At 35.0% G+C, this 27470-nt stretch overlaps 1 protein-coding gene across 1 annotated transcript in view; it reads right to left on the reverse strand.

Moving 5' to 3' along the window:
• Positions 1–20453: 20453 nt before the first annotated feature.
• LOC135222360 (hemicentin-1-like) overlaps positions 20454–27470 on the reverse strand; it is a 453571-nt gene continuing 446554 nt past the window's right edge. Inside the window, exons 24-26 of the mRNA XM_064260447.1 lie at positions 22680–23546; positions 21455–21963; positions 20454–20591 (exon numbers count right to left, since the gene is read on the reverse strand). Coding sequence (XP_064116517.1) covers positions 21457–21963; positions 22680–23546 — 1374 coding nt within the window. The 3' untranslated portion in view covers positions 20454–20591; positions 21455–21456. The remainder of the gene's footprint in view (positions 20592–21454; positions 21964–22679; positions 23547–27470) is intronic.

Consider the following 27470-nt stretch of genomic DNA (forward strand, 5'->3'; position numbering starts at 1 on the left):
ATATATATATAATATATCATATATATATATATATATATATGTATATATATATATGTGTGTGTGTGTGTGTGTGTATGCGTGTGTGTGGATTTTTATCACGTACAAATTTTAAGTTCACCAAATCACTATATCTTCGTGTGTGTGTGTATATATATATATATATATATATATATATATATATATATATATATATATATATATATATATATATATATATATATATATATATATATATATATATATATATATATATATATATATATATATGGGGATTCTACTGTCTTTGCTTAATCTTAATTTTCGTAAAGAGAAGGAAAACTTTTTCGCTAGATAATCTCGATTAGATTTTCCTTCCTATATTGAAATTATTGATTGGATGACTATAATGTCTATAACCTCCACTGGACAGTGTCTTATTAATGATATGGAAAACTGAACTTCCTGTTGTAAATTTTTTTAATTCTTCCACGACACTTCATTTATCGATTTGAAGAAGTTTTATCAGGGTCTGAACAGACACTGCGGTAAAGGAAGTAGGCATATTCAGAGACTCATTAAAAACAGTATTCATATCATCACTATGTTCTTAAACAATTCTTTAAGCATATTATTTTCAGTTGCATAGGGACTTAAGGGACTTATCCCTTTTCATTGTCATCAGGTTTAATTCATTTTCCACCTTTGTGGCGTCTGTGATACAAACTTGAAACCGCTGTACCACAAGCTACATGATTAAATGGAGAGGTTATTTGGAATCTTTATATAATTTATTATCATAATTCTCATGAACCTGGGTTTCTTTGTGAACACATGCATTTGGTAGGGAATTCTATCATTTTTGCTACGGAGGTGAGAGGAGGTTGAATGTTTTTACTCCTTGTCCCTTTAAATGGTGCACCCAGGACTCATTAGATTAGATATGCGTGAAAATTCCATGCCTTTGGTTTTCGACAAGCTGGTTTGTTGCGTAAGGTCTCCCTGGAGTCGATCTAAGACGGCTTTGTCCTTGCTTATAACTTGGCTGCTTGCATGAGTGAACTTTTCATTTTATCTTTAAGCTTGCTTTTGCCTGCTTCTGCTTCTGACAGCGTCTATTTTTATCCATCTCCGCTCGCCCGCGTTCATATTACCTGGATTAGATATTCTGCCGATGACAGCATTGTTGTCGATCTTTTTGAGAGAGAGAGAGAGAGAGAGAGAGAGAGAGAGAGAGAGAGAGAGAGAGAGAGAGAGAGACGCACATCAGAATACCAACTGGAAGTTTAAGATCACAGGGGATTTTGAAGCTAACTGCGGTTATTGTTATGGGGGGAGTTCAAACGAGTACGATTGCTTAACTCGACTTCTCATTCTTTTAATAGATTTATGTCTACTCTAAAAGTGTGATTACATGTTGAAGTTTATTTTTTGGAAGAGTTTTTGTTTAACTTTCCATGCGTTATTCAGAATTGTATTCCAAGGTTAATGACTCAAGGAGATCAGCGTTACGAATATTATTTATTCAAGTCAGAATGTGTACAGTATATATCCGCAGATGGCATACTAAGGTATTTTGCCTTGCTGTAGTTATCAGCGCATGAAACAGAACTGTTTTTCATACCGGACTTTTTTGGATAATGTAAATCTCATTTCACTATCACTCTAAAGCATATTAATCGCCATTTTAATTTATTTTGGAGACAGTTTCGAATTGGCTCTATGTTGTCTCATTTTGGCACTTTCAGCACTGATCCTTAACGGTGATTTTTAATTGAATTTTTTTTACACGATCACATTAAAACTCAGTGAAATAACGTCACGAAATAATTCCTTGTCATGGACTCTTGAATATAGCTCTTAGTACCTGACTCAAGTGGTAACTTCGTGAATTTTCTTGGCCTTTTACTGGAGAGCTTCGAAGAAAGAGGCTAGTGTAAGGGGAACAATGGAGTGAGTTTGATTTTATATTGTTTGGCCTTTTTGAAAGACTAGAGCATGATAAATTTGTAAAAACATAGAATAATTCTAAATTGTTGAGAGGATAGAGAAGACGAAGTAGAGCATTTACTGAAACCAAAGGGATTTAATATCTAGAGAGAGAGAGAGAGAGAGAGAGAGAGAGAGAGAGAGAGAGAGAGAGAGAGAGAGAGAGAGAGAGAGAGGTGCCGCCGTATGCATAGTGAATAAGGTTTACGCCATGGCTGTTCTCCTTAATTAAGGCCACAAGCATTTCATTATGAAGCTCTGTTCTACATGACAATGCAATGCCGCAAACTTGAACCTAACTGTTTCTGTTGTCCAAACATCCCTGGGTAAAATCACTGTCCTGTAGAGAAGTTCTATGTTCCTGCGTTCTCATTTTTATTAATGTAACACAGCAGTCCGTGAATTGGAGAGAGAGAGAGAGAGAGAGAGAGAGAGAGAGAGAGAGGCGGCGCTTGGGAAAAAGTTCCTCTTTCTTCCATCACAATTTACAGCGAAATAATCAACAGCTCATCTTATGAACGAATTTTAATTGACATGAAAGTAATTTCCTGCCATCTGACTACCTCCCACATACGTTTTTGAAGCGATTGTAGATAAACGAAACCTGTGTTTACTGGTTAGATGGAAGGACCAGTTGAAAAATGAAGTATGTAGAATTATGTACATTTAATTGGTGTTGATGAAATTGGACGGCGAAATCCAAAAACTTGCAGCAATGTGAAATTACAATTAATGTTAGCGGCAGAATGAAGTTTTTTTCTTTAATCAATAGCAATTCCATAACTATAAAAGCTAGTAAAATAAGACTTCTAAAGATGTTACAAAAAATCTTGTACTAAACCTTAATTTATTGAAATATTAAGTGTAATTGTTTGAAATGCTTCCGATTATTTTCTTGCAATCCTGCTTTCATATAATATATCTCCTCTTTATCATGCATATAAACATTAGGGCCATTAAGTTTTTAACTTAAATGTTAAAGTGACAGGACTCCATTGTTGATAAATAGAATATACTGTTCATATAATTTCGCACAGTATGAATACGTCCGTGTATGAACGCGTGAATTCCAATATGCTATAAAGCCTCTGGAGAAACTATCGGAGTCCACTGCCTTGACAGTTAATTCAAATTTCTTTGAAGGTTAAAGCAGTAAGCTTTATAAACGATAAAGATATCAAAAGTATTTAGGTTAAGTTTAATACAAGACAAGTGTTCAGGTGAAAATTAAAGTCTGAAAGCGTTATTTGCATAAATAGGGAGAGAGAGAGAGAGAGAGAGAGAGAGAGAGAGAGAGAGAGAGAGAGAGAGAGACCATGAAAGAAACAGCAATCACTGACAGATTAAGTACTTAGGAATAGAGAGAGAGAGAGAGAGAGAGAGAGAGAGAGAGAGAGAGAGAGAGAGAGAGAGAGAGAGAGAGAGAGAGAGAGAGAGCAGCTCTTTAACAAAATATTTGTTAGATTTAATGTTAGACGAATTATTTTCAGGTGATATTTAAAATCTAAAAGTACTATTTGAGTATCCAGAACTCTCGTTTGACATATTTCTACCCTTGCGAATAAGATTTCCACTTATTATAGACATATCCTGCATGTTATATTGAACAAAAGCAATTTTTCCTATATTTTACATTTTTTGTCAATATATAAAAATGGATGCATGTATAACTCTGAAACGCATTGAGCAATTTCAACCAAACTTGGTATACATACGACTTACTATCATGAAAAGATTAATATGGGGTTAAGATATCGCTAGCATCAATGGGCACCAAAGAGGGTAGGGGTGAAAGTGGCTTTCCTGATATGGGGCTGGTTCTGCACGTAGACTTAATAATTAAATACGCTCTACGAATTTCTTGTACCTCATTTTGGTACATATATAACTTACTATCTGGTAAAGAATACTGTGAGGGTAAGGCATCACTGGCACTAAAGGGGAGGGGATGACAAGGGGGTGACATGTAAAAATAACCAAAAACGATGGATAAATAATTAGTGTGTAATTCATAGTTTTCGAGGTCGCTGAGATGAATGTGTTGCACGATCAAACATGTTGTTCAACGCGCTCATCAAATCTCCAACACAACATGTTTGAGGAGCTTTCACACGTTCAAACCAAAGAGACAGACAACCTCAGTCGGCATGAAGAGAAAGAGCAACATGTCTCTTACCCAAGATGAGGTGATGGCAATTGGGATAGTGATTGCGCTCAAGGAAAAGAAAAAGAAGCGGTTAACATGGACAAAAGACTAGGTATTAAGAAGATACCAAATTTCTCATACCAACATTATGAAAGAGCTGAAACTCTAGCCAGATGATTAGCGTAATTCTGTGTGCATGGATGAGACGACATATGTAGAGCTTTTGAATTTGGTCAGTCCATTCATTACTCATAAAGACACCATTATGAGGAAATCCATTCGGGTGGCCTTTTATATTCTTAATAAGATAATATGTTGTAATCCAGATTTGTATGAATTTGCGAATATTTTTAATAAGTCAGGAAACATTTTAAATCCTTATATCAAAGTGACCATAAAGCTGATTAACATCATCTACCCAATGCCAAAGAATAGATAAATAAATGCACAAATAAATAAATAAATAAATAAATAAATAAATAAATAAATATGTAACAAAAATTAATAATTAAACAATTAATAACAATTAAGTAAATAAATAAGGTAAAATATATAATTAGACAGATATAGATAGATACATAACACGATAAAACCATACAACTCAACCCTTCATCAACACAATTCAAATTTGATTGTCTTCAAAATACCAGAGAGTGGAGTGGGTGAGAATATGTCATCAGGTGATTTGCCAGACTTCTTGGGGCTTTCAAGTTTTCTTAGTTCTCTTGTGAAGGAACTGCGAAGACAGTCGATTCTTTTGGTCACATCCTGCCTTGTGCACTGAGGGTCAAGTTCTCTTACTTTTGCATGTAATTCTTCGATACCCATATTTATTAAATTCTTGTTTGAATAATCTTTAGATTTTACCTTCCATAGTGCTTGGTGTTTCCTACATATTTCTATGAAATCAACCATAATTTCTCTTTATTTGTCTTTAACGGAGCACACATCACTCATGTTGTAATTCTACTTGGAAATAGCAAAGTCTCTGTCAGTGAAGGATCTGCTTAAAGATGTTACCTCCTCGAGAATTGAATAAATATGACATTTGGAGACTGATGCTTGTTCAGACCTTCAGACTTTAAACACGAACCAACAAGCTCCGCCCACACAGGTCAGAACAGATCAGACATCCTTCCAAATCATTGAAACACGTCGGTCCAACATGTTTATCCCTTTCACACGTTCAAACTTACTCTCAAACATCATGTTGTCAAACGTGTTCATGAACATGTTTGACCGTGTAAAACCCCCTTTTAATGCCATTTAAGTCCAAGTTCATCCCCGATTGGAAGGGAGGGTGAGAAGCGGGTGAAAAACAAAAAGTGAAAAATGACATATATAAGAGTGTCTCATCCAAAATTTTTGAGGTCGCCGAGATGCATAATAACACTCCTTATGCCCTTTAAGTCTAAGTTTAGCCCTAATGGGAATGTGGGTTTGAGAATTGTGAAATGTAAAATGTCAAAAATGCTGTGCAATGTAATTGAAGCAACTATCTCAGCAGGAGAGAGAGAGAGAGAGAGAGAGAGAGAGAGAAAGAGAGAGAGAGAGAGTGAGTTTATCAGTTGCCACACAGAATTTTCTTGGGCAGCGCCAGGTCAGCTAGTACAATATAATGTATTAGGTATATAATAATATATATATTGTTCGAGCTACAAATATCCTTTAATATCTAATTTGTTCAACCTTGGAATTGATATATTTTCATATAAGTAAACCGAAGGAGAAATTTTTACTTGATAATTATTTCGTCCTCTTGTGGGATCGAACCACCGTCCAGCGGACAGCGACGAAATCAATGCGACATTGACGTTAGCTGAATCAATAACATCACTGTCGTCTTGATATCATCCCTGTCCACTGGACGGTGGTTCGATCCCACGAGAGGACAAAATTATCAACTAAACAATTCCCCTTCGGTTTACATATATGAAAATATACCAGTTCCGAGGTAGAGCGAATTAGATATTAAAGGACATTTGTAGCTCGAATAATTTATATGAATCACGGTGATGGGACAATTATTCATATATATATATATATTATATATATATATTATATATATATATATATATATATATATATATTTAAGCATGTATGTATATATTATATATATATATAATCTATATATATTTTATATATTATGAATAATTATATATATATATATATATATATTATATATCTATATAATAATATATATATGTATATATATATATATATATATATATATATATATATATATATATATATATTATATATATTTATATACCTGATACATTACTTGGCATTAAAAAATGTAAAATATAGGAATTGCTTTTGTTCGATATAAGTCACTAGTTTCTTCACTGAGCATAATTACTTGAATTTTGATCATTCTCCATTCCTTAGGTGTGCTATAATAACTGAATAAAAAGCTGTTGGTGTCAACTGTGGGATTAAAGAATGACCTTTGACAAACAGTCCAGTGCAAGAGCAAAAGCCATTCTACTGCTGCTACTATTACTACTCCTACTATTAAGTGATGGCTGGTGTTTCTGCCTCTAGAAGGCTAAGTCACTGTCGCTCCTCATCCAGGCCAGCTTCCTTGTTCCACCTAATGTTCTCACTATTTCTATTGGCTTTCATCTCTCCTAGGTGGCGGTACAATAATGGGCTATGCCCTTCATCTCTCCCTTAGACCCTCGATCATCCTAAGCCAGACGAAGGGTCTCTCTCTCTCTCTCTCTCTCTCCTCTCTCTCTCTCTCTCTCTCTCTCTCTCTCCTCTGTGGTCCAGGGTCCACACATCATTTAGATTTTTTTTTAAATGCTTGTCGGTATTACACTTGTCTTAGGCAGAAACGGGTTTGTTTGAGGCAGTGAAATCGTTTTGTTCTTCTTTTTAACTAGGTGTTGCCTGTTAACTTACGGATGTTTTGAAACTTAGTTATTCTGATTTTTTAAGAGACAAAAAGGAGCGCCGACTCCATACGGCCCCATTGTAAAGTAAATGACTGTTTTTACCTTATGATTCAAGGGATTTGCTTCAAAATTTTACCATTTATTCTACAACTAATAATAAAAATTCTCTTGTGACGAAATTTAGAAATTCGACCTTGAGTTCAGTTGTTTTGCAGATGAAAAATTCACGACGTCACTTTTTAAAATTAATAGTAAAAACTGAAACTTGCACAGAAAGCAATTTTACAAATGACAAAATAAACATATATAGTTGTACTACACTCTGTAAAAGTTAATTGAATTTGGTTCAGACTTCTTGGAGGAATAGGCATTTAGTTTTGAAAAAAAGTAAATTTTGAGAAAATCGCAAAAGAGAAGTATTTTTGGACTTTCAAAAATCCTTAGAATCTGAACATCTTGGGATATTTTCGTGGGAGAAAATTATTTTTTAATAATTTTTTTTTTCACAAGTTTAACGCTTATTTTCTACAATTTGTCATTTCACAGTGCTGTACAAGCGAACAAAATTGTTCATGAACCAATCTAAAGAACATTTTTAGTAATAACATTTATTTATTTATACATAAAACAGTTCAAAACGGTTTAAAACTTACTTGATCCTATCCTGAATTATTCATACAGACCTTTTTTACAAGCCTTTTTACAATTTGTGGTTCACAGTGTCATACAAGCGATGAACTAAATTGTCAACAAACCAATCAAAAGACTTTTTTTTTCTTTTTTTTTTAGCATTATCGCTTCAGGTTATGTATCTTAAGACATAAAGCAGTTGAAAACTGTTAATAACTAAAATTCGATAATTCCTCAAATTTTGAAAGTACTTTAGTGTGTTCACTTGCAGAAATTTGCCTTGCCATAAGAGAAATCTCCCTTGGCACACTATGTTCTTAAATTTTTTTTTGATGAAAGAAAGTGAGTTTATAACTTGTCATAATCTGTGGTATCTTTTTGTTTTAATTTTTCTGCAGTATAGTAGAAAATTTAATTGAAAATTCTCTACAGTCATAAATGCTTAAAGTTTTGCTGTCAGTTTCTATGGTTTAAATAACAGTCTTTGCGGAGACCTTGAATCATGTATAGAGGCAATAAAGTTTCAGGGTACTGATATATCAGCTGAAATCTGGCCAACTACCTGACGTTTCTGCTAATTTGTTTCTCAGTTTCATATAGGTCTTATTATTCATTGATTTAGATCTTAATGCCTTTAAATTTATTTTTTATTAAAAATTTTCAACCATCTTACAACCTGGTTTCATGCTTTTTACTTGTGTCATTTTTACATAGTTACTGAAATGTTTTTCTTGGAATGTTCATGCACTCAAGTTACAATATATTACACTTATGATCAACAAAAGGCTATCTGGAAAAATGTTGTAAGTACTGAGTGCAACATTTGTTATATATGCTTCTTTGTGATACGTTTAAGGACTCTTAATGCGTCAAATACGAATGCTTGATTTGGATGAAGTGCAAAGATTTTAATAGTTTTTCAGTAATCTTACATTCCCTATCTATGCTTTGGTTTTAGAATAGGTCTTCTAATGGAGGTTAGAAGACTGAGGTGGTTTATTCCCGCTTCGTTTCTCATTCTTGCTGTCCAACCTCTTTAAGTATTACATCTTGGTGCAACTGTGGAGTTTTCTCCCTGATTCACCTTCAAAACCTTGTGCTTCATCTCATTTCTTTCAAGGACCACCTTGTTTTGCTGTATAAACGCTCTAACTCCTTCGAGCTCAGTGGCTGAAAGTGGCCAAGTGCTTGACTTTGTAGCGTAAGTTTCATAATTCATTCATTCATAAAATGTAAAAGGTACGTCGAGAAATATTCCGCAAAACAGCATTTTACTTGACCAAATTCCCGTGATTATAGTCATGAATGTTGGATATAAGACATATTCAGTATATACTAAATGCCATGCGGTTGTCACAGTTAAGCTAAATCCATACAGCATGGTATTAGAAGTAAAATTTATGCTTTCTTGATGGTATTCTATGATTCTTTTTTCTTGCAAAGCTGGAAATAATGATTTTCTGCTCACAATGGGTTGTTGTGGATGATCTGCTTGGACTCAAGCCTTTTTTGTCGTTCTGCTTTTACCTGCAACTACTAATACAGCATCTGTTTTAACAATTCCATCTTGTCTGTGTTTGTCATGGCCGAATTAGATATACTGCTAATGAATGAGCTCTTTGAGTTTTTTAGGAAAGACGTTTGTAAGTACTTATAGGTAACAAACACCCATAGTGAGTTTTGCATGATATAGTAAGGCTTCAAAATGCTCCACTTAATCATATATACTACACACTGCTGTATGTATGTCTACTAAAAATTAATGCTTTTCTGCTCGTTTTTTTTATATATGTTTTTCACTGTTTTTTAAAATGTATTCTCTTGGCGGCGGCTCGACTCGGGGAGTTTTGTTAGAAATATTTTAGTTAAATTTGATTATGTGTATATACTTTTGTTTCTTTGTGTCGTAATATTAAAACTTGTCTAGAGCACAATGTCAATAGAAATAATGGGTTGTTCGGGAAGTGCCTATATCGTCCGTTCGTTGAAATTTAGGCACTCAATCACAAACATGGACACCCCGGATATATGTATGTATATGTATATATATATATATATCTATATATATATATATATATATATATATATATATATATATATATATAATATATTTGTGTGTGTGTGTGTGGTGTGTGTGCTTATGTGGTTTGGTGAACGTGTGTATGTATAGTATATAGTCTTATTCTCCTGATATTCACAGGTACAAAAACCTTTGCATGTGTGATTGGGTATGCATGTATGTAATTATGTGTATGTTTGTATGCTTGTATGTATGTATGTATGTATGTATGTATGTATGTATGTATGTATGTATGTATGTATGTATGTATGTATGTATGTATAGCTTTACCCTCCTGATTTTTTCATACTTTTATAGAACTAACAAAGTTCTTCCAACACTAAACCACCGGGACACCAAGAAGGGTAAATAATTTTCTGCTCTAGCATATATGTAACGTTTATGGTCAGTTGTTATATGAGAACCGCAAATAATCTACCCTTTAAAACGTTGATATTATGCTGAACGAATTTCTTAACTTTCTGCTTGTCTGTATTTTTTAAAAATATTTTTTCCTTCTAAATTACCTTTAATCCATAGAAAATAAATGAAGAAAGTTCACATTTTCTTGCATATACACAAACGCATGGTTGTTCGTACTGAATGAATCAATTTCATTCATTAAACCATCGTTCCGCTATGAAGGAAGAGAATTTATCTCAGCTTACATTACAATTGTCAAGATCAGATGATGCATTAGAGCAGAAGTGATTTCATCCTCACAATTATGGTCCAGAGGGAGGCGTTTTACATTTAGTAGAGATAAACAAAAGATTTTGGGTCTTTTAACGAAACAGCTTGACGTGTTGGTAGTGTTTCACATGATGTCTTACCTTTGAGTTTCCGTAAACTTGAAGGATTACGTTCCCCATTCTGAGAGCCTTAAGGACACTCTTGAAGGGAATAAATGAAGAGGTTCTCATCGTCACAAAATCTTGATGTCTTGGTGGTTTAGTGTTGGAATCCAGATTTCATGGAGCCCGTTGGAGGCTGTGGCAATGAGAATGTTGTGCATTTGTTTACCTTGGTGGATTTAAGGTGATCAGAGAGGGGAACATTTTCCTGTACATTTATGGAAAATGGGAAGCCTACAATGAAGTGTGGCATACCAGCACGTGGTTAGTTCTGATGAGAGAGCCGTAGATTTTGGACATTTCAGCCGAACGCAAGACACTTTCAGAGCACCATCATAGCAAGGAAGGATTTATTTCTCCTCTCTCGTATTGTCTGATGTGAATTTTGTCCTTTTTCGTGGACTGTTGGTGATGTGGCTAGACTTTGGTTTTTGGACACTAGTTCGAAAACGAGAGCGTTTGCGTGCTTGTGGGGCTAATATGAAAGTTTTTCATAGATTTTCTGATTAAAATGAAGGTGCTTAAAAGGAGGCTATATCCAAAATATGCAAAGAAAGCAGAAAATCAAGAATTCCATGCGACTTAATACCAAAGGGCTAGGGTTCAATTCTCAGTCGAGGTGGAGCGATTCCGTGTCCGCTCTGTGACAACCCATTGTTTCTTCTGATCTAAACAGGGAATTGGGTAATCGATAATGAGTCACAACCTGCTTGCATAAAATCTGAAGGGTAACACCTTTACGAGCCGCCGCCTCTAAAAAAAAAAAAAAAAAAAAAAAGAATGGTGGTGGTAGTGGGGCTTTCAGTGAAAATGAATGCGTTTAAACAAGAAGAGAGAAAGTGTATCAAGCTTAGTGGAAGTCCGAGACATTGAAAGGAGAAGGTTCAGTGTGTTATCTATATAACTAATGGAGCTACAGAGTGGAATGTGTTGAGTTAGAAGCTAACTTCATGACAATATTCAAAGTTTAGAGACTGAGAATGACGTGCGCGGCAGAATATGCAAGGGAAAGAGTAACTGGTTTGGTGAGAAAGAGAGTCGAGACATGGGTGTGATATGTGTTTATGGCTGTTATATCGTTATACGTGAAGTGATGCGAGAAGTCGAGGAAAGGATGGGAGATGTATTGTACAAAGCCGAGGGATTAGAGAAGGGGTCGTAACTGAAGTGTGGCGTGGCTGATACGTGCAGGTGATACGGTGTCGAATGGGGATAGTGAGTAGAAAAAAAGTTTCAGGGTTGCATGAAATAGCTTTAAATGTTTGCAAGCGGAGAGGACTGTAAGAGAATGTCAACAACAGTAACATTATGAGAGTATAGGGAGAATAGGAAAGAAGAGCAGTGAATTTGAATACTATGGATGTGATTTGTATAGGTATTTGGAAGCCCGTGTAACGGATGATGGCAAAATGAGGGAGTTGCTGCAAACTAAATGCTGGAAAATTGGAATGTAAGGAAGGATTGTAAAGGCAACTCTCATGAAAGTGTAGAATGTGAATGATGCAAATTATGCAAAAGCTATTGAAATATTTGGTTTTTCGTGGCATATGTGGAGTAGGAAGGATTGAAAGGGTGAGGAATGTGGACATTAGTAGAACAAGTAATAAAAAGGTGAGCTCAGGTGAAAAAAATGAATGAATGAGTATTGAGGTGGTTTGGTTATGTTGAGGGAATCGAGGTCGATAGGTTGAAGACAAAGAAAATATAAGATGTAAAATTGTGGAGTAGAGCAGATCTAAAGGAGCTGATAGTTGGAAAAGAAAAGATATTTGAATGAATGATTACCAAGGAGTATATGCCATTATGTTTAATTTCAAGGAGAAACATCATATGAATGAAAACTGAGAAGGGACTTTTACCGTGTGAACGATGTTTTTAACCGTAAGTGATATTGCAACTAAGAAAAAAGATATTCCTAATCTGAAGCCTGGAGAAAGAGAAGAGGACTTGCTAAAGAGATGGAAGTGAACTCGAAAATGACGAAAAGCACAACGAAACAATACCAAGTCATTGTCAACAGGTATTAGCTTTCGGTAGTGCACAAATAAAAGTCATACGAAGCCCTAGTATGAGAGTTCAGACTGCTGAAAAGACTCATTATAAATCGCAAATAGGAAGGTTAACAAAAGTCAAGCAATGAAAAATATAGCTAAGAAAAATTTAAAAGTTGAATGGGAAAAAACATTTGACGATAAAGGTGACCTTTAATATGTTATCTACGAAAGTAAAAACTTGGAGGCTTTTTGGTTTTTTTAATCCAGTAAGAATAACAACAAACTGCGTGATAGTTTTCTTGCAGTCTTGATATGCAGTGCATAAAATTGGAAATATAAAAGAAAAACTTTTGCCTTCGTCAGATTGGGCATAACATTCAGACAAAAGGTAAGCGTAAAAGTTAGCAAGTAAGCAAAAAACAAATGCAAAAATCAATGGCAAAAAAAAAAAAATGTCTGGCACTCAGAAACGTGAAAACGCCAAGTTCAGATATTAAGTTGCAAAATCTCTCTCTCTCTCTCTCTCTCTCTCTCTCTCTCTCTCTCTCTCTCTCCTCTCTCTAGAAGAATGCCAACAACCCTGTCATTAGCAGATTATCTAATCCAGGTATTATAAACACAGGCAAGATAAAATGGTTAAAAATAGTCGCTGTCAGAAGCAGATGCAGGCAAAAGCAAGCTTAGCGAAAAAAGTTTGCTCGCACAAACAGCAATTTCATAAGCAAGGCCAGAAGCCGGCATAACGCGGACCCAAGCGGGTCATGCACAATTAACCAACTGTGCTTCATTACGGGGAAGTATCTGAACAGGAGAAAGAATCTCTTTTTTTTTTTCATCTCAGTTTAATTGAAGTAAAATCACAAACTCCTCTGTGAACCATATCTTACTTTCAATTGGGGTTCAGTTCAACACAGTCCGAAGGTTACTGCTTTCTGCGTAGTATTTCAGATATTAATTTGGATAGTGCTCTTTGAGAGATTCTTGCTTGTGAAGCACAGTTTACCTTTTTTGTTCCTGTCGTTACACAAGGAATCTGTTCTGCTAACTCTCTGTTTTAATAGGATTAGAAGCTGTTAGCTTTCAGTGCTACATAATATTCTTCATGATACCACAGAATCTGCAGCACGTCCAAATAAGCCAAGATCCTCAGGCGCGAGGTGCCCGTAATCCTCCGCATAGAACTCATTTTGCATTTGTAATAATGGAATCATAGTCTTGGAGGATTTCATTGATTTAGAAATATTTTTATGTTGTACATTCCTCGAAGTGGTAATTCCATTTAATATTGCAAATGCGGCAATATCTTGAGATGCTTCCTTTGCCACTATTTTAAATCACTCTTTATGAGTGTCTTGGCAATGCCGCAAATTTTTGTAGTCTTTTAAACTATAACACCTTGCTATCAGTTGTGCAAGAAGCGATCTTCTTATTAATGGTTATTATGGGTAATTTCAGAAGTCGCTCAACTTGTCTCCTAAAGGAATTGGAAAATCCATGCAATGCAACTGCAAAATCGTCGCAAATGCCCATCTCTTTCAATTGATATTGGTACTTTTTATTCTGAATGGATTCAGTGTGGTGCTATGTTACAAACCTTGTTTCCATACCACGTCCTAATTACAATCTAAAAGGGTGAAACACATGATTCCAGGTTCAGATTTTCGACTTAGTTGTAGAAAATTAAGAACAGAGAGTTAACCACTTGGCTACGCCAGTGATACAAAACTATATAAGAAATTCTTTAATGCACTGGTATATTTTTGTACAGAAACGATGCGTAAACTTCATTATCGTCTGTAGACATCAAGATGCCTTTTTTCTATCTATATTGGCTTGGAGTGATATTTTTATTATCGTATTGTTGCCACTCGGGACTTTCGTTTTGAGTTTACATATCTTTAGGCTCTTCCTGTTACTATATCATGGGAATTGAAAACAAAATATTGTTTCTAACTATTATTGGTTTCCGAATTTTTGTAGCAATAGGCTTTGTTTTTATACAATACAATTGATTGGTGCAGTGAAATGGACAGGAAATTAAGCTCGCACAGTTTTGTACTTGGAGAGCGAGACAAAATTTCCTTATACTAACCGTTGAATTTTCCTTTTATTCAGTTACTTTGTAATTTGTCCATTCTTTACAAAACCAGACCCACAAGTTACAGTATATTTCACAGCATTTTCTAACTTGAAGGACTGGGCATTTAATGCTGAATAAAACGTCGAAATTTTTATCAATTTGAAAAATGCATACTATAAAATATTGCATAGCCATAGATAAAAAAAGGAAAAGAAGTCATGGGGGGGAATCCGTCATGAAATAAAACATCTTCGCCGACATTGTCATTTTTTTAATTCATTTTTACAGAAAATATCAATCGTTGCCAATTCAAGTTGAAAAGCTGACTGACCAAAAAGCACAAAATAAAAACAAACATTGTTTTAGGAAGCTACAACGTGGAAAACAATTTTTTGTTTTGTAATGTTCAGTTTCAAGAGACGTGGGATTTCTTAAATGTAGAATTTGGATCAGAAGTTTTATTCCACCTTCGAAACAACTGGCTTACTCTCCGCTTTCAACTTAGTGGCCATTGTTATCATTACATCATCATTAATTATCGACTGTAATTTGTACAAACATAACAATCCCTGCTTTCTACATTAACTATAAATGACTAGCTATAGTGAATGGTTCGTGTTTAATAACACCATGTTGGCCTTAAAGCCCAATGTGCAAGTTTTCAATATTGCTTCGCGTTTTCTCATTTGCCTTTCACAAACGTGAACGATCAAATTAGGAATTTATCGTTCATCTTTATTAATCGAAAGACAACAGGATCATTATCATATTCATTACTCAACGTAAGTACATGTGATGCATTTATTCTCAGAAAGGAATCATTTTTTTTTATTCACTACAGCAATCAGCACTGTGAATTTCGACAAATAATGTGAATTTAGGGTTAAGCAAAGCACATTAGCATTAATGCTTTTAAAAGTGAAAAAATAAAAACGTTGGTAGGAAATCAAAATCATTTTTACTGGAAACAGTCAGAATTATTTCTGCTTTAAATGACTTCAGGTGAATTTCACTGAAACTAAAGAAAATGAAACAGGACAAATTTGTTATCGTTTCTAGTCAAACACATTTTTATAAGAAATTATGTAGCAAGGAGAAAAACTAAAATAAAAATGTAAGGTGCAAATTCAAGAAAAAAAAAAAAACAGAAAATCAAAAGCGGATATTTAAAGCAACAGTTTGGTGATATACATATACAGTGCTCTATTATACATCTGACAAAAGATGGAGAATTTTCCTCAGGTTGCGAATCCATATGATGTGAATGTCTCTCAATAGATATTTCTGGAGTTCAATCAATCGTCTGACCTTGAAATGCCACTATTTTCAGAGTCCCACATTCACGCAGCTATACAGAAAAAATCCTTACACAAATAATGATAGACATACATACATGTATTTTAAGTATATTATTCATCCTTTTATACAATCAACACTGGACAAAATTTAACAGAATACTGTAATACGTGCAAAAAGCATAACAAATGTGATATACAACTGCCTTATTAATACAAGAGTATGTTTTCAACATTATTAACATTGACTGAAGTAGCAGACCTAATATTTCATCTTTCATCTTTACAATATCTAGTAAGAAAAATAATTTTTCTTTTTCAAGTCGAACATTTATAGAAATGCTTAAATTCTCTATGTATTATATATATATTTATAAATCTAGGTCAGTGTCAGGATACACGCAGCTCAAACTAAAGACGATAAAACAATTGATGATGATGGCGGCATCTCTCCCTCTGTGGGAGATTTCATGTAATTATTTTCCTTTTTCATATAAACATACATCTTAGGAATAATTCAGAGGTATATCATATTCAGACATGACTGTGTCGTTCAGTGCGCGATATGATTTCATGAAACTCAGCCTATCTTTTTTGTCCTTTTGAATGGAAGAGCAAAGAAATGAGAAGCGGCAAACCAGGGCACATTTTCGTTTAATGCAAAAACTCTCTGAAAGAAAATACCTAATATCGGCTTGAAACCTTTTAAACTTTTTTATATATAATTATTTTGCTATGATTACTTCAGTAGACAAGTTACTGCATTCTACGGCCAGAAAACTGTTATCACAAAAGGGGGTCACAAGTCTATATACAGAATACTTCTTTTATTATTATTATTATTATTAATAATATTATTAATAATTAATTATTATCATCATCATCATCAATACAACGGAAATATATTTCTTAGTAAAGATCTAAAGTGCTATTAAAATCTAAAACACAGTTTTCAATGAAAAAAATAATAATTTGAAACAAACGAAGCTATCATCAATTTCTATCTTCTCCATCTCCGCGGAAATATGAAGATTGTGCAACTTTTTTGTTTTTGTTATTTTTTGTTCTTCCTAATGCTTAAAATCTTTATAGCTACACTCACAATTAATAATTGTTAATCAATAATATACGGTTTCTCTATACATTAGGCACCTTTTATATTTTTTCATATTTACCTTATATGCTAACTAGACATTTAACGTACCTATAAAGTGACCTAAAAAGATCTTGTGAACTACATCGGTGTATTTTATGTACAAAGCTTTGGCATTACTGCGCTTCTTCTGTAATTCTTTATACTGGATCTTAGACTTAAATATATATCTTGACTTAGCGGGAGTAGTCCCTCTCTCCCAGCTTCCATTGTGACACCAGGCAAAATGGGGTCGAATCATGAAAACCTTGACGAATGCTAACAATTTGGTATGAAAGGGCCAGGTTTGTCTTCCGAGGTTACATCATACAAACGTAGAAAAGAAATCTTCTCTGAATGGCTAACAGTATAAACACACACCACTACGATATAATTATATATTAACTATGCCTTCTTTTTTTCCTATCATATAGAAGCATGACTGCTGCGCGTGGTTACCAGATGATGTAAAACCGAAAGCATTTTTTCTTCTTCTTTGTATGGAGGGAATAAGTTACTATAGAAAAAACCATAGTGAATTAATTAATCATAGAACTATTCTTCCACTCGTGTCCGAAATAACGAAGGGACGTCACTCGGCCCCCCTTCGCTATTTCTTACCCATATTGCACCTTTTTATTTAAAATCCAGTTTAAGGCACAACCATTTAATCACCAATTGGAAGAAGCTTTTCATTTATTTTCAAGAGTCATTTCTTCAAAAAAATCATCGTTAGCATTCTCAAGGGTAATATCGAAGTCTCATAAACTCCTTAAATTGACCTCAACCATTTATGAGAAGTAATTTCGCCCCTTTTGCCACTGTTTACAAAAGCCGTTTTACTATGGTGCAGGTTTAGCGTCAACGAGTAACTTGACCTCCACACACTCACAGTAAAACATAACTATCATAAACGCGAGGCTTTTCCTTTCGACCAAATGATTCATGAGAGTATGATATGGAAGAGAACTGTCAACTCCCCATTAGCAATTAAGAGCGATTTCTTGTTAAAATAAAAAAAACTCTTATAGTAATGCGGGTTAAGACACTCTTCCTCCTTCCTGACCCTAAATGGAGATTGACGTAGTATTGGATCTTTGGCTCTTTTATAAATATTGGATAATCTCTTGTTATATTCGTCTAGGACCTCCAATTATTAGTTCCTAGAAGAATCGAGGTAAGGATAACAGCTAAATATGTTAACTGCCTTTGGATGCAACAACTATGCTGGGGTCGCTTACTGTTTACAACGGTTACTCCTGTTGGCCATTATGTACTAATGTAATACCAATTGCCTCTCTTTTTACATATGGCAAAATTGAAGACTTTCACCGACGTTCGTTTTGGAGAGACTAACCAATAAGAGGATGATCTATATCTTTCCACATTTCCTACTTCGCAAAGATATGACAGCGAATTCTTGTGAAATATGGTGTTAAAACTATACTCAAGGATTTGCTTTGATACCCCATAGGGAACTTCAAAGGCAAACCAACTAAACACGCGTTTTAAAAATAGCACAGTTGTTGTTCGGATGAATATTACATTTAGTGACCTTCCTTACAAAGGAAGGAATGGAAAAATCCGTCGATATTGATATTTTAAACTTTGTGAACGAAATGCTACATATATATAGTCCGTGAACCGTATCCTGCACCTGAGTGTCGTCTTCTACGCTCTCGGCTCATTTTAGTATCATCCTCGTTCTGAAATACACTCGGCCAATCATGAGGCACGCCTTCGTTAGGATGGTTAGGCCAGCTGAGACATATACATACGGTGTCTGTAAACAACTCACTGAAATGAATGGCCCAACAAAGCGATCAAACGTTGGAAGCAGTTTAGTCTGCCTGTGTTTCTTGCTGGACCGGAAATATTATCACTCGAAGAATTTCTCAAATTTTATAAATTTATATATAATATAATATATATATCTTTGAAGTGACATCAGCTACATTACAATCAGAGTTAGGAAACAGCATTAAAGAGACTATAGCCAATTCCAAGTTTCCAGAAAAAAGGAAAGGAATTATTAGAAATGAATCTACAGGATATCAATCATCAACGACTAGCTGACATTTTTTAATTAAAACTATCAGAAAAGAAACACGGTCTGATTCTTTCACTGTTCCGTACGAAAGTAGCTGATGTCATTACAATTGTCTCCAGTACATGAACACACATCCTATATTTACAAATGTCTATGGAAGAACAACACTGTTCAAAATTTCTTTATCAATAGGATATAGGATGACACAGAGTAGGATGGTTAGAATAGGATTCACCAGCATCCTTAAGCCCCTAAACCTCCATTTTGTGTCTACAGTCTTTTATAAAGTTTTGAGTTCTTGAATAAAGTCTTTTCACAGATCACTGGTATTCTGGTTATTGAGTTAATGAAGTTCCCCCATTTCACTCGACGATGAAAATGGCAGTTTGTATCCTTCTTTTAAAGATTCATATTAAAGCATCAACGTAACTATCTTACACTATGTAGAAATGAATAAATAAATAGACAGCCTCTATTATTTAAAAAAAAAAGTCAACATTCACTTTTCAACTCTGTTCAAGAGCTGAAAGACACAGCATCCTCTGTCCCCCTTATGCAGGATTCCTCGACTCACTGAGAGCAGATTGCAGGGAACGATTGAAAGAAAAAAAAATGACATCATTTCTTCTGACTTCGCCTTTCAGTATCTCCTTAACCTTCGTCATCGGTCGGTATCTATTTTGATGTTCGTTCCTTTCCGTACTTTGTAATGAATGACAAACTGAAAAACATCACTGAGCCTGATTTGATAATTCCAATTAAAAACATTGTTTTACCATTTCCAGCATTTATATTTTGATTATGAAAAGGGTTCACAAAGGTATATGTATATTATATACATATATGTACAGCAAATACACGTTCTACTTAGTCGAAGAACTTAGTGTTCATACTATGTACAATAGTTGTAAGGGGGTATTGTGGTGATACCGATATAAAAATGTATTGATTATTCCTAAGCACTCTACTTAACTTTAAGATTTTAGCAGTCACCCTACAAGATCTTTCATATTCTGAACGCATACCGTATTCACTTCTTTAGATTGAACTGACTGGTTTGATGGTTCTTCCAAGCATGGAAAGGCCTGGATTTTTATGAGTATAAAAGTTCTTCATATACTACTACAATTGTTTGCCAGTCATCAGAGGAGTTCCAATTTGGTAATCCTTCCCTATCAGGCTCACATGATTCCACTTTTCAGTCATTCTTCTGTCCTTATGTAATTTTGCTTTTCGTTCATAGCCGTCTTCCTCTTCTGCAATAGAGAGGAAAGCATTCGGGTTCTCTTCTGAAGTCTTGTCATCACTGTTTCTTCCTGGGGGGTCGGACGGGTATTCCCTGCATCTCAGCTTCCTTTTCGGCCTTCTTCTCCTGAGCATTTGTGACGGAGGCTGCTTTGTAAGGGATGGGACCGTACGTGTATGTTGAGTAATCCACGTCGGCATACTCGAGGTCACCACCTCCTAAGGCAGTCAGGAACGGCTGCAAGGAGAGAGAGAGAGAGAGAGTAGTCAGGAAGAGTCAGTTGTTTACGAGCAGGAACGACATCTTGGCCAACACTGGTTGGAATAGGTTGTGATGCCCAAGAAGAATAATTTGCATGTTAGGACTAGGCTGAGGTGTTGTGTTCAGGAAGAATAGTAACTTGGTTAGAACTGAATAGGATTAGTTTAGTTCAGAAAGAATTAGTTTCATGATTGCTGAGAACGGATTAGGATAACTGTAGTTCCAAACGAGGATTCTTATAAGAAAGCAATGTCGTACAATAGATGTTACAATTAATAAAATTTTGAAGCAAAAGAAATATAGGTTTCTTTACTTAAATCATCAAAAACGATACTAATTTAGTAAAATTTTAAAATAAAGAAAAACACGTCATATGAATGCAAATTGGCTAGGATTTCTCTCGTTCTTCTGTTTACCAAGATCCGTGTAGCAGAAATAAATTCAATACAAAAATAGAAGTTTGCTTCAACACCTATAAAACACCAAATTTCACAGTACAACCTCTTTGCAACACTGATGATACTATTCCCTATTTCAGAACACTTAGAACAAAGATCCCAGATTCACTGAAGCTGAACTTATTCTCGGGTAATATCACCACAAATCCACTGAAGCTATACTTATTTACAATTAACATGTACTGCTAACAGACACACATACTTAAAGGTAATATGATAACCAAATCCTTACCAAATAGATGAAAATAAGCTTACATAATAAACAGCAGAACCTACAGAGGGGATATTTTCTGAATTAGACTACATTTGTAAATAGACTTTCGAGGTTGACCCGCAACACTTTTCATGAAAATCCCTCACACGAGATGTTAACAAACTCACCTTTAGACATCGATCTCTTGCCCTACGATAGGACCATTGAATTGTAGGATGGCGTACTCTGTGTTGAGGTCTCTCCTATAGGTGTTAGGATGGCCATTGCGTGATAAGGTTAAGTCAGCGTAAACGACGCCTGGGGTATATTTTGGCAAGTGTGACGACTGGCTGTTAACGGATTGAGGATATGACGTGACAGGATGGTTACTTGGATATGATGTGGCAGGATGTGATTTGGTGTTGGGGTATGATGTGGCAGGATGTGACTGGCTATCCACTGGATGTGGATAGGTTGATGAAGAATAGGACTGCCGGGAAGATGTGGAATGATATGATGGGGGCTGCTGATTTAATGATGACGATGAAGGATACTGTTTATACATAGATGGGTTTCTTTGGTAATGTGGCTGGTACTGTGGTTGGTATGGGTAAGAGGATGGAGAGGAGGAAGATGAAGAGGAACTAGGCGTAGGATTCTGATGCTGGGCAGACCCGTAGTTGGCTGTCTTTCGGTTCTGTAAGCAGACCACAAAACGCATCGGCATGTTAGTTGGTTAGTCACAATGGACAATACACCTTGGTCTTATTAGATTATATAATACAAATGTACAGTTTGTTAGAATCCAAAGCAGGTAAAATAAAACTGACAAAACTAATTTGAAATTAAGTAAAAACTAAAGCTTCAACACAAGGTTACTATACAAACTAAATGACAGTAAGTAGTTTTAGGTACAGTTAATTAACAATGAAATGCTAGAATAAAAATTAAATGAATATACTTATTAAAGTTTCACATATTAATGAAGAAATCTCTGAAAAACACCAAAGTAAATGCAATCATATTTCTACAAGGGGGGGGAAAAGAAAATGAAATAAATCACTCACGGGGCACATAAACCAGTACGGTGGCAACATAGATGCCTGTATCCAGCTTATGATTTGTTGAAGATAAGGAAAAAGAAATAGGTAAGAGAAGAGTTATTAGATCAGCAGTTCATAACTATTATTTAGTAACTTAAAGAAAAATGCTTCCGGTAATGACCTTCAGTGCCATGAATGACCCAGTTTGAACGGTTAATTACCATAAGGCAAATAGGGTGCACAGGACAATAAACGGTACTTAATAAAAATCTATCTGTGTTATGGAAAGTTTGAATGTGCTTCACTAAGCAGTGATAGGTCATGTACCATATCTGTCAAGCAAAACAAAACAAAAGCAAACAAAACAAACCTCAGGCAACATTTGTGATTGAGCAAGTTTACTTTGGTCTTTGGTTGGCAGGGGTATATTTTGGTATGTATGTTTTTTCCCATTTCCACCATTCCGTGGTGCTGGTGTCGGCATTGATTCCATGTTCCCTGTGTCATCATCTGTTCGTTGGTCAGATGACTGTTCATGGCTGGACACTTTACTGCCCTTACCAGGTCTGGGGATAAATTGATTGGGGAAGCCTTCTGAGTAAACTGTATTGCTATTGGAATCTACACGAGATGATGGTCGAGAAATCAGCGTCACCTTTGAGGTTTGGCTTGATTCAAAGATTACGGTGTTTTGTGCTGGCTGCGAAGTAACTGTGTGTTTTGTTTCTGAAGTAAAATGTGTTGTCTGAGGGTCTTGAGAGGGGGCCTCATTTTTTGTCTCCCTTAAAGGAGATGCTTGAGCCAAAGGCTCCTTTGATGGAACAGCTCCTCCAGGACTGTTTTTGTCTATCATTTGATGGTTTTCTTCATTTGTATCGTTATCTTTGGATTTTTTCTTATGTCGTGGGAGTCTCATGGAAAAATAAGCTGCCGTTCTGGCCAAAGCACTTTTGGCATTCTTTCCAGAGGTGCTTCTCATTGAACCATATGACTCGGAGTTCTGCCTTCTCAATTTGTTGAATCCTTCATTCTTGATCTCCTCCATGTCATCCACATCTTGGTGAAAACTGACGTCTCTTCGGGTTCTGTGTGTGTCTTTGCAGCCATCTTCAGTATTGGACTGATGAATGTTGAGGTCTCTCCTGCTTCGAGTCGAACCATAGCCTGATGAAGCCTGCTGACTTAGCTGACTGGGTGGCCTACTTCCTCCTGCCTGTGTTTGCCCCTCCAAGTTGTCCTGCTAATCACAATTGACTTACTAGAAGTATTTTCCTTCAGCGGAATTTCAGTTAAGGAGACAATATCTCTCGTCCATTTGTCACCATTCACTAATGTTGCCCAGACCTCCTGGATGACTTAGCGAATGGCTCCACTTGAAAGATATGTTCCCATAATATGATACTCAGCTGATGGAAATTACATATGCTATGGCACACAACAAATATGTTAGCAAGGAAAAGCAGTAACAGTGAAGCTCAAAGCACGTGCGATCATGAGTTATGACTTGGGCATTTTTATTTAGAGAACCATCTAGATAATATTAGAGTATACTTCGTAAAATATAACTATAAAAAATGCAACTGAAACTTCATAAATAAATAATTTATTCTCATTTACGTGCTTACTATTATACATATGAAAATGAAGCTTCAGGAATAAAATCAAACGCTATTTTTCTCGCAGTTTTCTTTATACTTTTAGTCTCAACTACGTATTTACAGATTTCTCTAAAATCAAATGGTGGCACGGTTTTGTAAATAATTTGTTTCTCTCAGCTACGGATAACTGATAAAATCTTGGGCGTATTTAGCTCATCGTTCGTTAGTGAATTTTGATATGTAGAAGTTTGCAACAAAACCGTTGAAGGTTAATAAACCATTAGCAATGGGAAAACCATCTTAACTTCATCTTCAAGATCCGTGAAACTGATTTTGTTTTTGTTTTACATTGACTCATGAACTTCATTACTATTATAATCGCTAATAGTTTGCAATTTATGAAAAAAATCGTATGCCAAGTCAATTTCCAGAAGCCTAATTTCGATAAACAGGTTTAGGTAGTGTATAAAAAAAAAGATAAATTGGAGTTTAAGTATTTTTCTTTACATTTGTTTTCGAGTTGCAAGTCCTCTGCATTTTCGTTGATTTGTCATAATTAGTTTTGTTTGTGACTTATTGCATTTTGTTGATTTATCATAATTAGTTTTGTTTATGACTTATTGCCTTTTTTGCATTTTCAAGAGTTAAGTCTTGAAAATGTTTTTAACTTGGTGATCTAGCAAGTAGCTTTTCTGAGATGTATAATTAATGTTTAGGTTAGCTTTATGATTAAATCTGCAGCTCTGTGATTATAGATTCATAGAATTAAACCTTGTTGTACTCTAGTCAGGTAGATTTTTATTTTCGAATTCCGTATTCTAACTTTTTATGAAGTTTTTGAGTTTAGGGTCTCCAAAAGCAAAACGTCTGACAGTTTCATAACATTAGTTTTTAATATATTGCTTCAATTTCAATCAAAGATTAAAAATGAGTAACAAGTAAGGTTTCATGACGACAGTGTCTCCTACGGGATGAATATCAGCAGTCTGTTACCAAATGAAGACAGACCTACTAGTATGGGTCCAGTTAACGGAGGATGGTATCACAGCTATTTCCACCGTTTTAGTTTACTCGGGAATTAGTAATCATAGTTGACGCCGAACGAGATGGTAGTTAGCAATCTGTCTATTCGTCATAACTATAAAGAAAGTTTATATTGTAGTCATGCGAACATAAAATTTGCTTCCTGTTGTTAAGTACTTCGTGTTCTCTAAATTTGATCGCTCAAGATATGCATGAATAAGCCTTCATTTTCATGAATCTCTCTATTTCAATTGACAGCTTTGACAATACATGCTTTGAACTCCATATGGTAAAAAGACAACACATGCTTTGAACTTCAGATGGTAAAAAAATAAGTGCAGTACTAAAAAAAAAATGCTTGAAAAACAGCTTGGTATTACAATAAAAAAAATGCTTGAAAAACAGCTTGGTATTACAAATAACACGAACTCTAAACACTAATGACTAACATCAAATAACAAAAACAAGGTAGTACTTGGAAATAACAAAAACAAGGTACTTGGAAAAGGGCTGTGCAAAGTATGGCATGCATTAGTTATTTTTGGGTCTTAAAGTTACTTTAGTACTGAAAGGCCATTTCATTAATGATTTCTATTAATAACTGGTATAGAATATTTTGCGTTAGTTATAACAATTTCATGCTTAACAAAGAGCAAAACAGTTTAGTAAAACTTGTATGAATTGATTTAAGGATGACTTGATTTATTTTGTTCCTTTATAAATAGGTACTGCAATTAATTTAAATAATTAAAATTGAAAATAAATATCCTAAAATTAAAAAGAAAAAAGGAAAATATTAAAAAGAACATTGATTTTTGCCAGAGGGAAATAGAAGGGGCAGCAGTGTGAGCACACTAAGCACTTTATATACGTAAAAAAAACCTCTAACTTAAGGATTGTTGAAAAAACATGGCTATTAGATGTGACCACTATTTCAGATGCAATGAAACAAAAAAAGAAATGAAACAGAAAAACAAAGTTAAATTATATCTCCAGCACGGCATTCAGCAAACAGATGAACCCAGCTACGCATCACAGTCAACAGATGAAATTAAACAAGCTGAATTATATTTCCCACGAAATTAAAAAAACAAGTGAACAGTTCCTGAACACCTGAGCCAACAGATGAAATTAAACAAGTTGAGAAATCAAACATCTGCTAAATAAGTTCCAACATTGACAATTCATCATCTATGAGTTCCAACATCTCCAGCTAATCAAGGTAAAATCAACGTCTGCAAAACGAAGTTGAAACGCAAAACGAAGTTGAAACGTCTCATTGAAGAAAAACTCTGATTTATCTGGATAATGTCTCCTAAACAGTTCCAACATCTCAAAGGAAATCATGTTGAAACTATAGCGCTGAACATATCTCCTAGTAAACAAAGTAATAACCGGGAAATCATCATCATCTCCAGCAAATCATGTTGACAAGTTGAAACTTTAGCGCTAATCTGGAAAGGATCTCCTGATCTCCTACTGAACAGAGTAACAACCAGGAAATCATCATCATCTTTAAGTTCCAACATCTCCAGCTAATCATGTTGGCAGTGCTCCTACCAAACAGAGAGCTAAACAAATCTCCTACTAAACAGAGAAACATGTGCTAAATTAATTTGTCTTGGCAAGATCCAGCATCTCCAGCTGATTATATGAAATCAACATCTGAAGTCTGATTTATATTGACAATATCATCATGTTGACATTAACATGTGCTAAACAAGATTAGTTTCATCATCTCCAGCTAATCAAGTCAAGTTGAAATCAACATCTGCTAGACAAAGTTGAAAAGTCTGATTTATTTAGAAAATATCTCCAAAGGGGCTAAGATCTCCAGCTAATCAAGCTGAAATTAACATCTGTTAGTTCCAACATCTCCAGCTAATAAAGTCATGTTGAAATCAACATCTTCTAAACAAAGTTAAATTCCAACATTCCCAGCTATCTGGTCAATATCTCCTACAAAACAGTTCCTACTAAGCAAAGTTCAAAAATCTGAATTATCTGGACAATATCTCCTACTGAACAGAAAGTCTGACTGATTGTTGAGTTCCAACATCTCCAGCTATTCAAAAATCTGAATTATCTGGACAATATCTCCTTCTAAACAGAGCAACATCTGTTACATTGATTTATGTGGACAATATCTCCTACAACGGCTAAACAATTTGATATGCGGCGAGTAATTTGGATGTTCTACCTCCCCTTTAATTTCAGAAATAAAATATCTCCAGCTAAATAAGGAATCTATATAGCTCCAGAAATAAAGGTGATTAGTACTGACAGGCAGTACAGAGCTGAAGTACCTCCAGCCCCTCCAACTTCAGAAGTAACTTGTAATGACAGTCAGTACACAGAAGCCTGTGTATCTCCAGCTGAGATAACCATACCAGTTATGGAAAAACGAACAGAATTATAAAGCAAGACTGCCGTTGCCTATATATTTCATCAGTATGCCTTTTTGCTGTGATAAAAGGAAAGTAGCACAAGAAAACAAAAGGAAACTGGGTGGAAAGCAAAAGTGTGTATTAGCCTTGTTC

Source organism: Macrobrachium nipponense, chromosome 3, assembly GCF_015104395.2.
Source record: "Macrobrachium nipponense isolate FS-2020 chromosome 3, ASM1510439v2, whole genome shotgun sequence".
Taxonomy (NCBI): Eukaryota; Metazoa; Arthropoda; class Malacostraca; order Decapoda; family Palaemonidae; genus Macrobrachium; species Macrobrachium nipponense.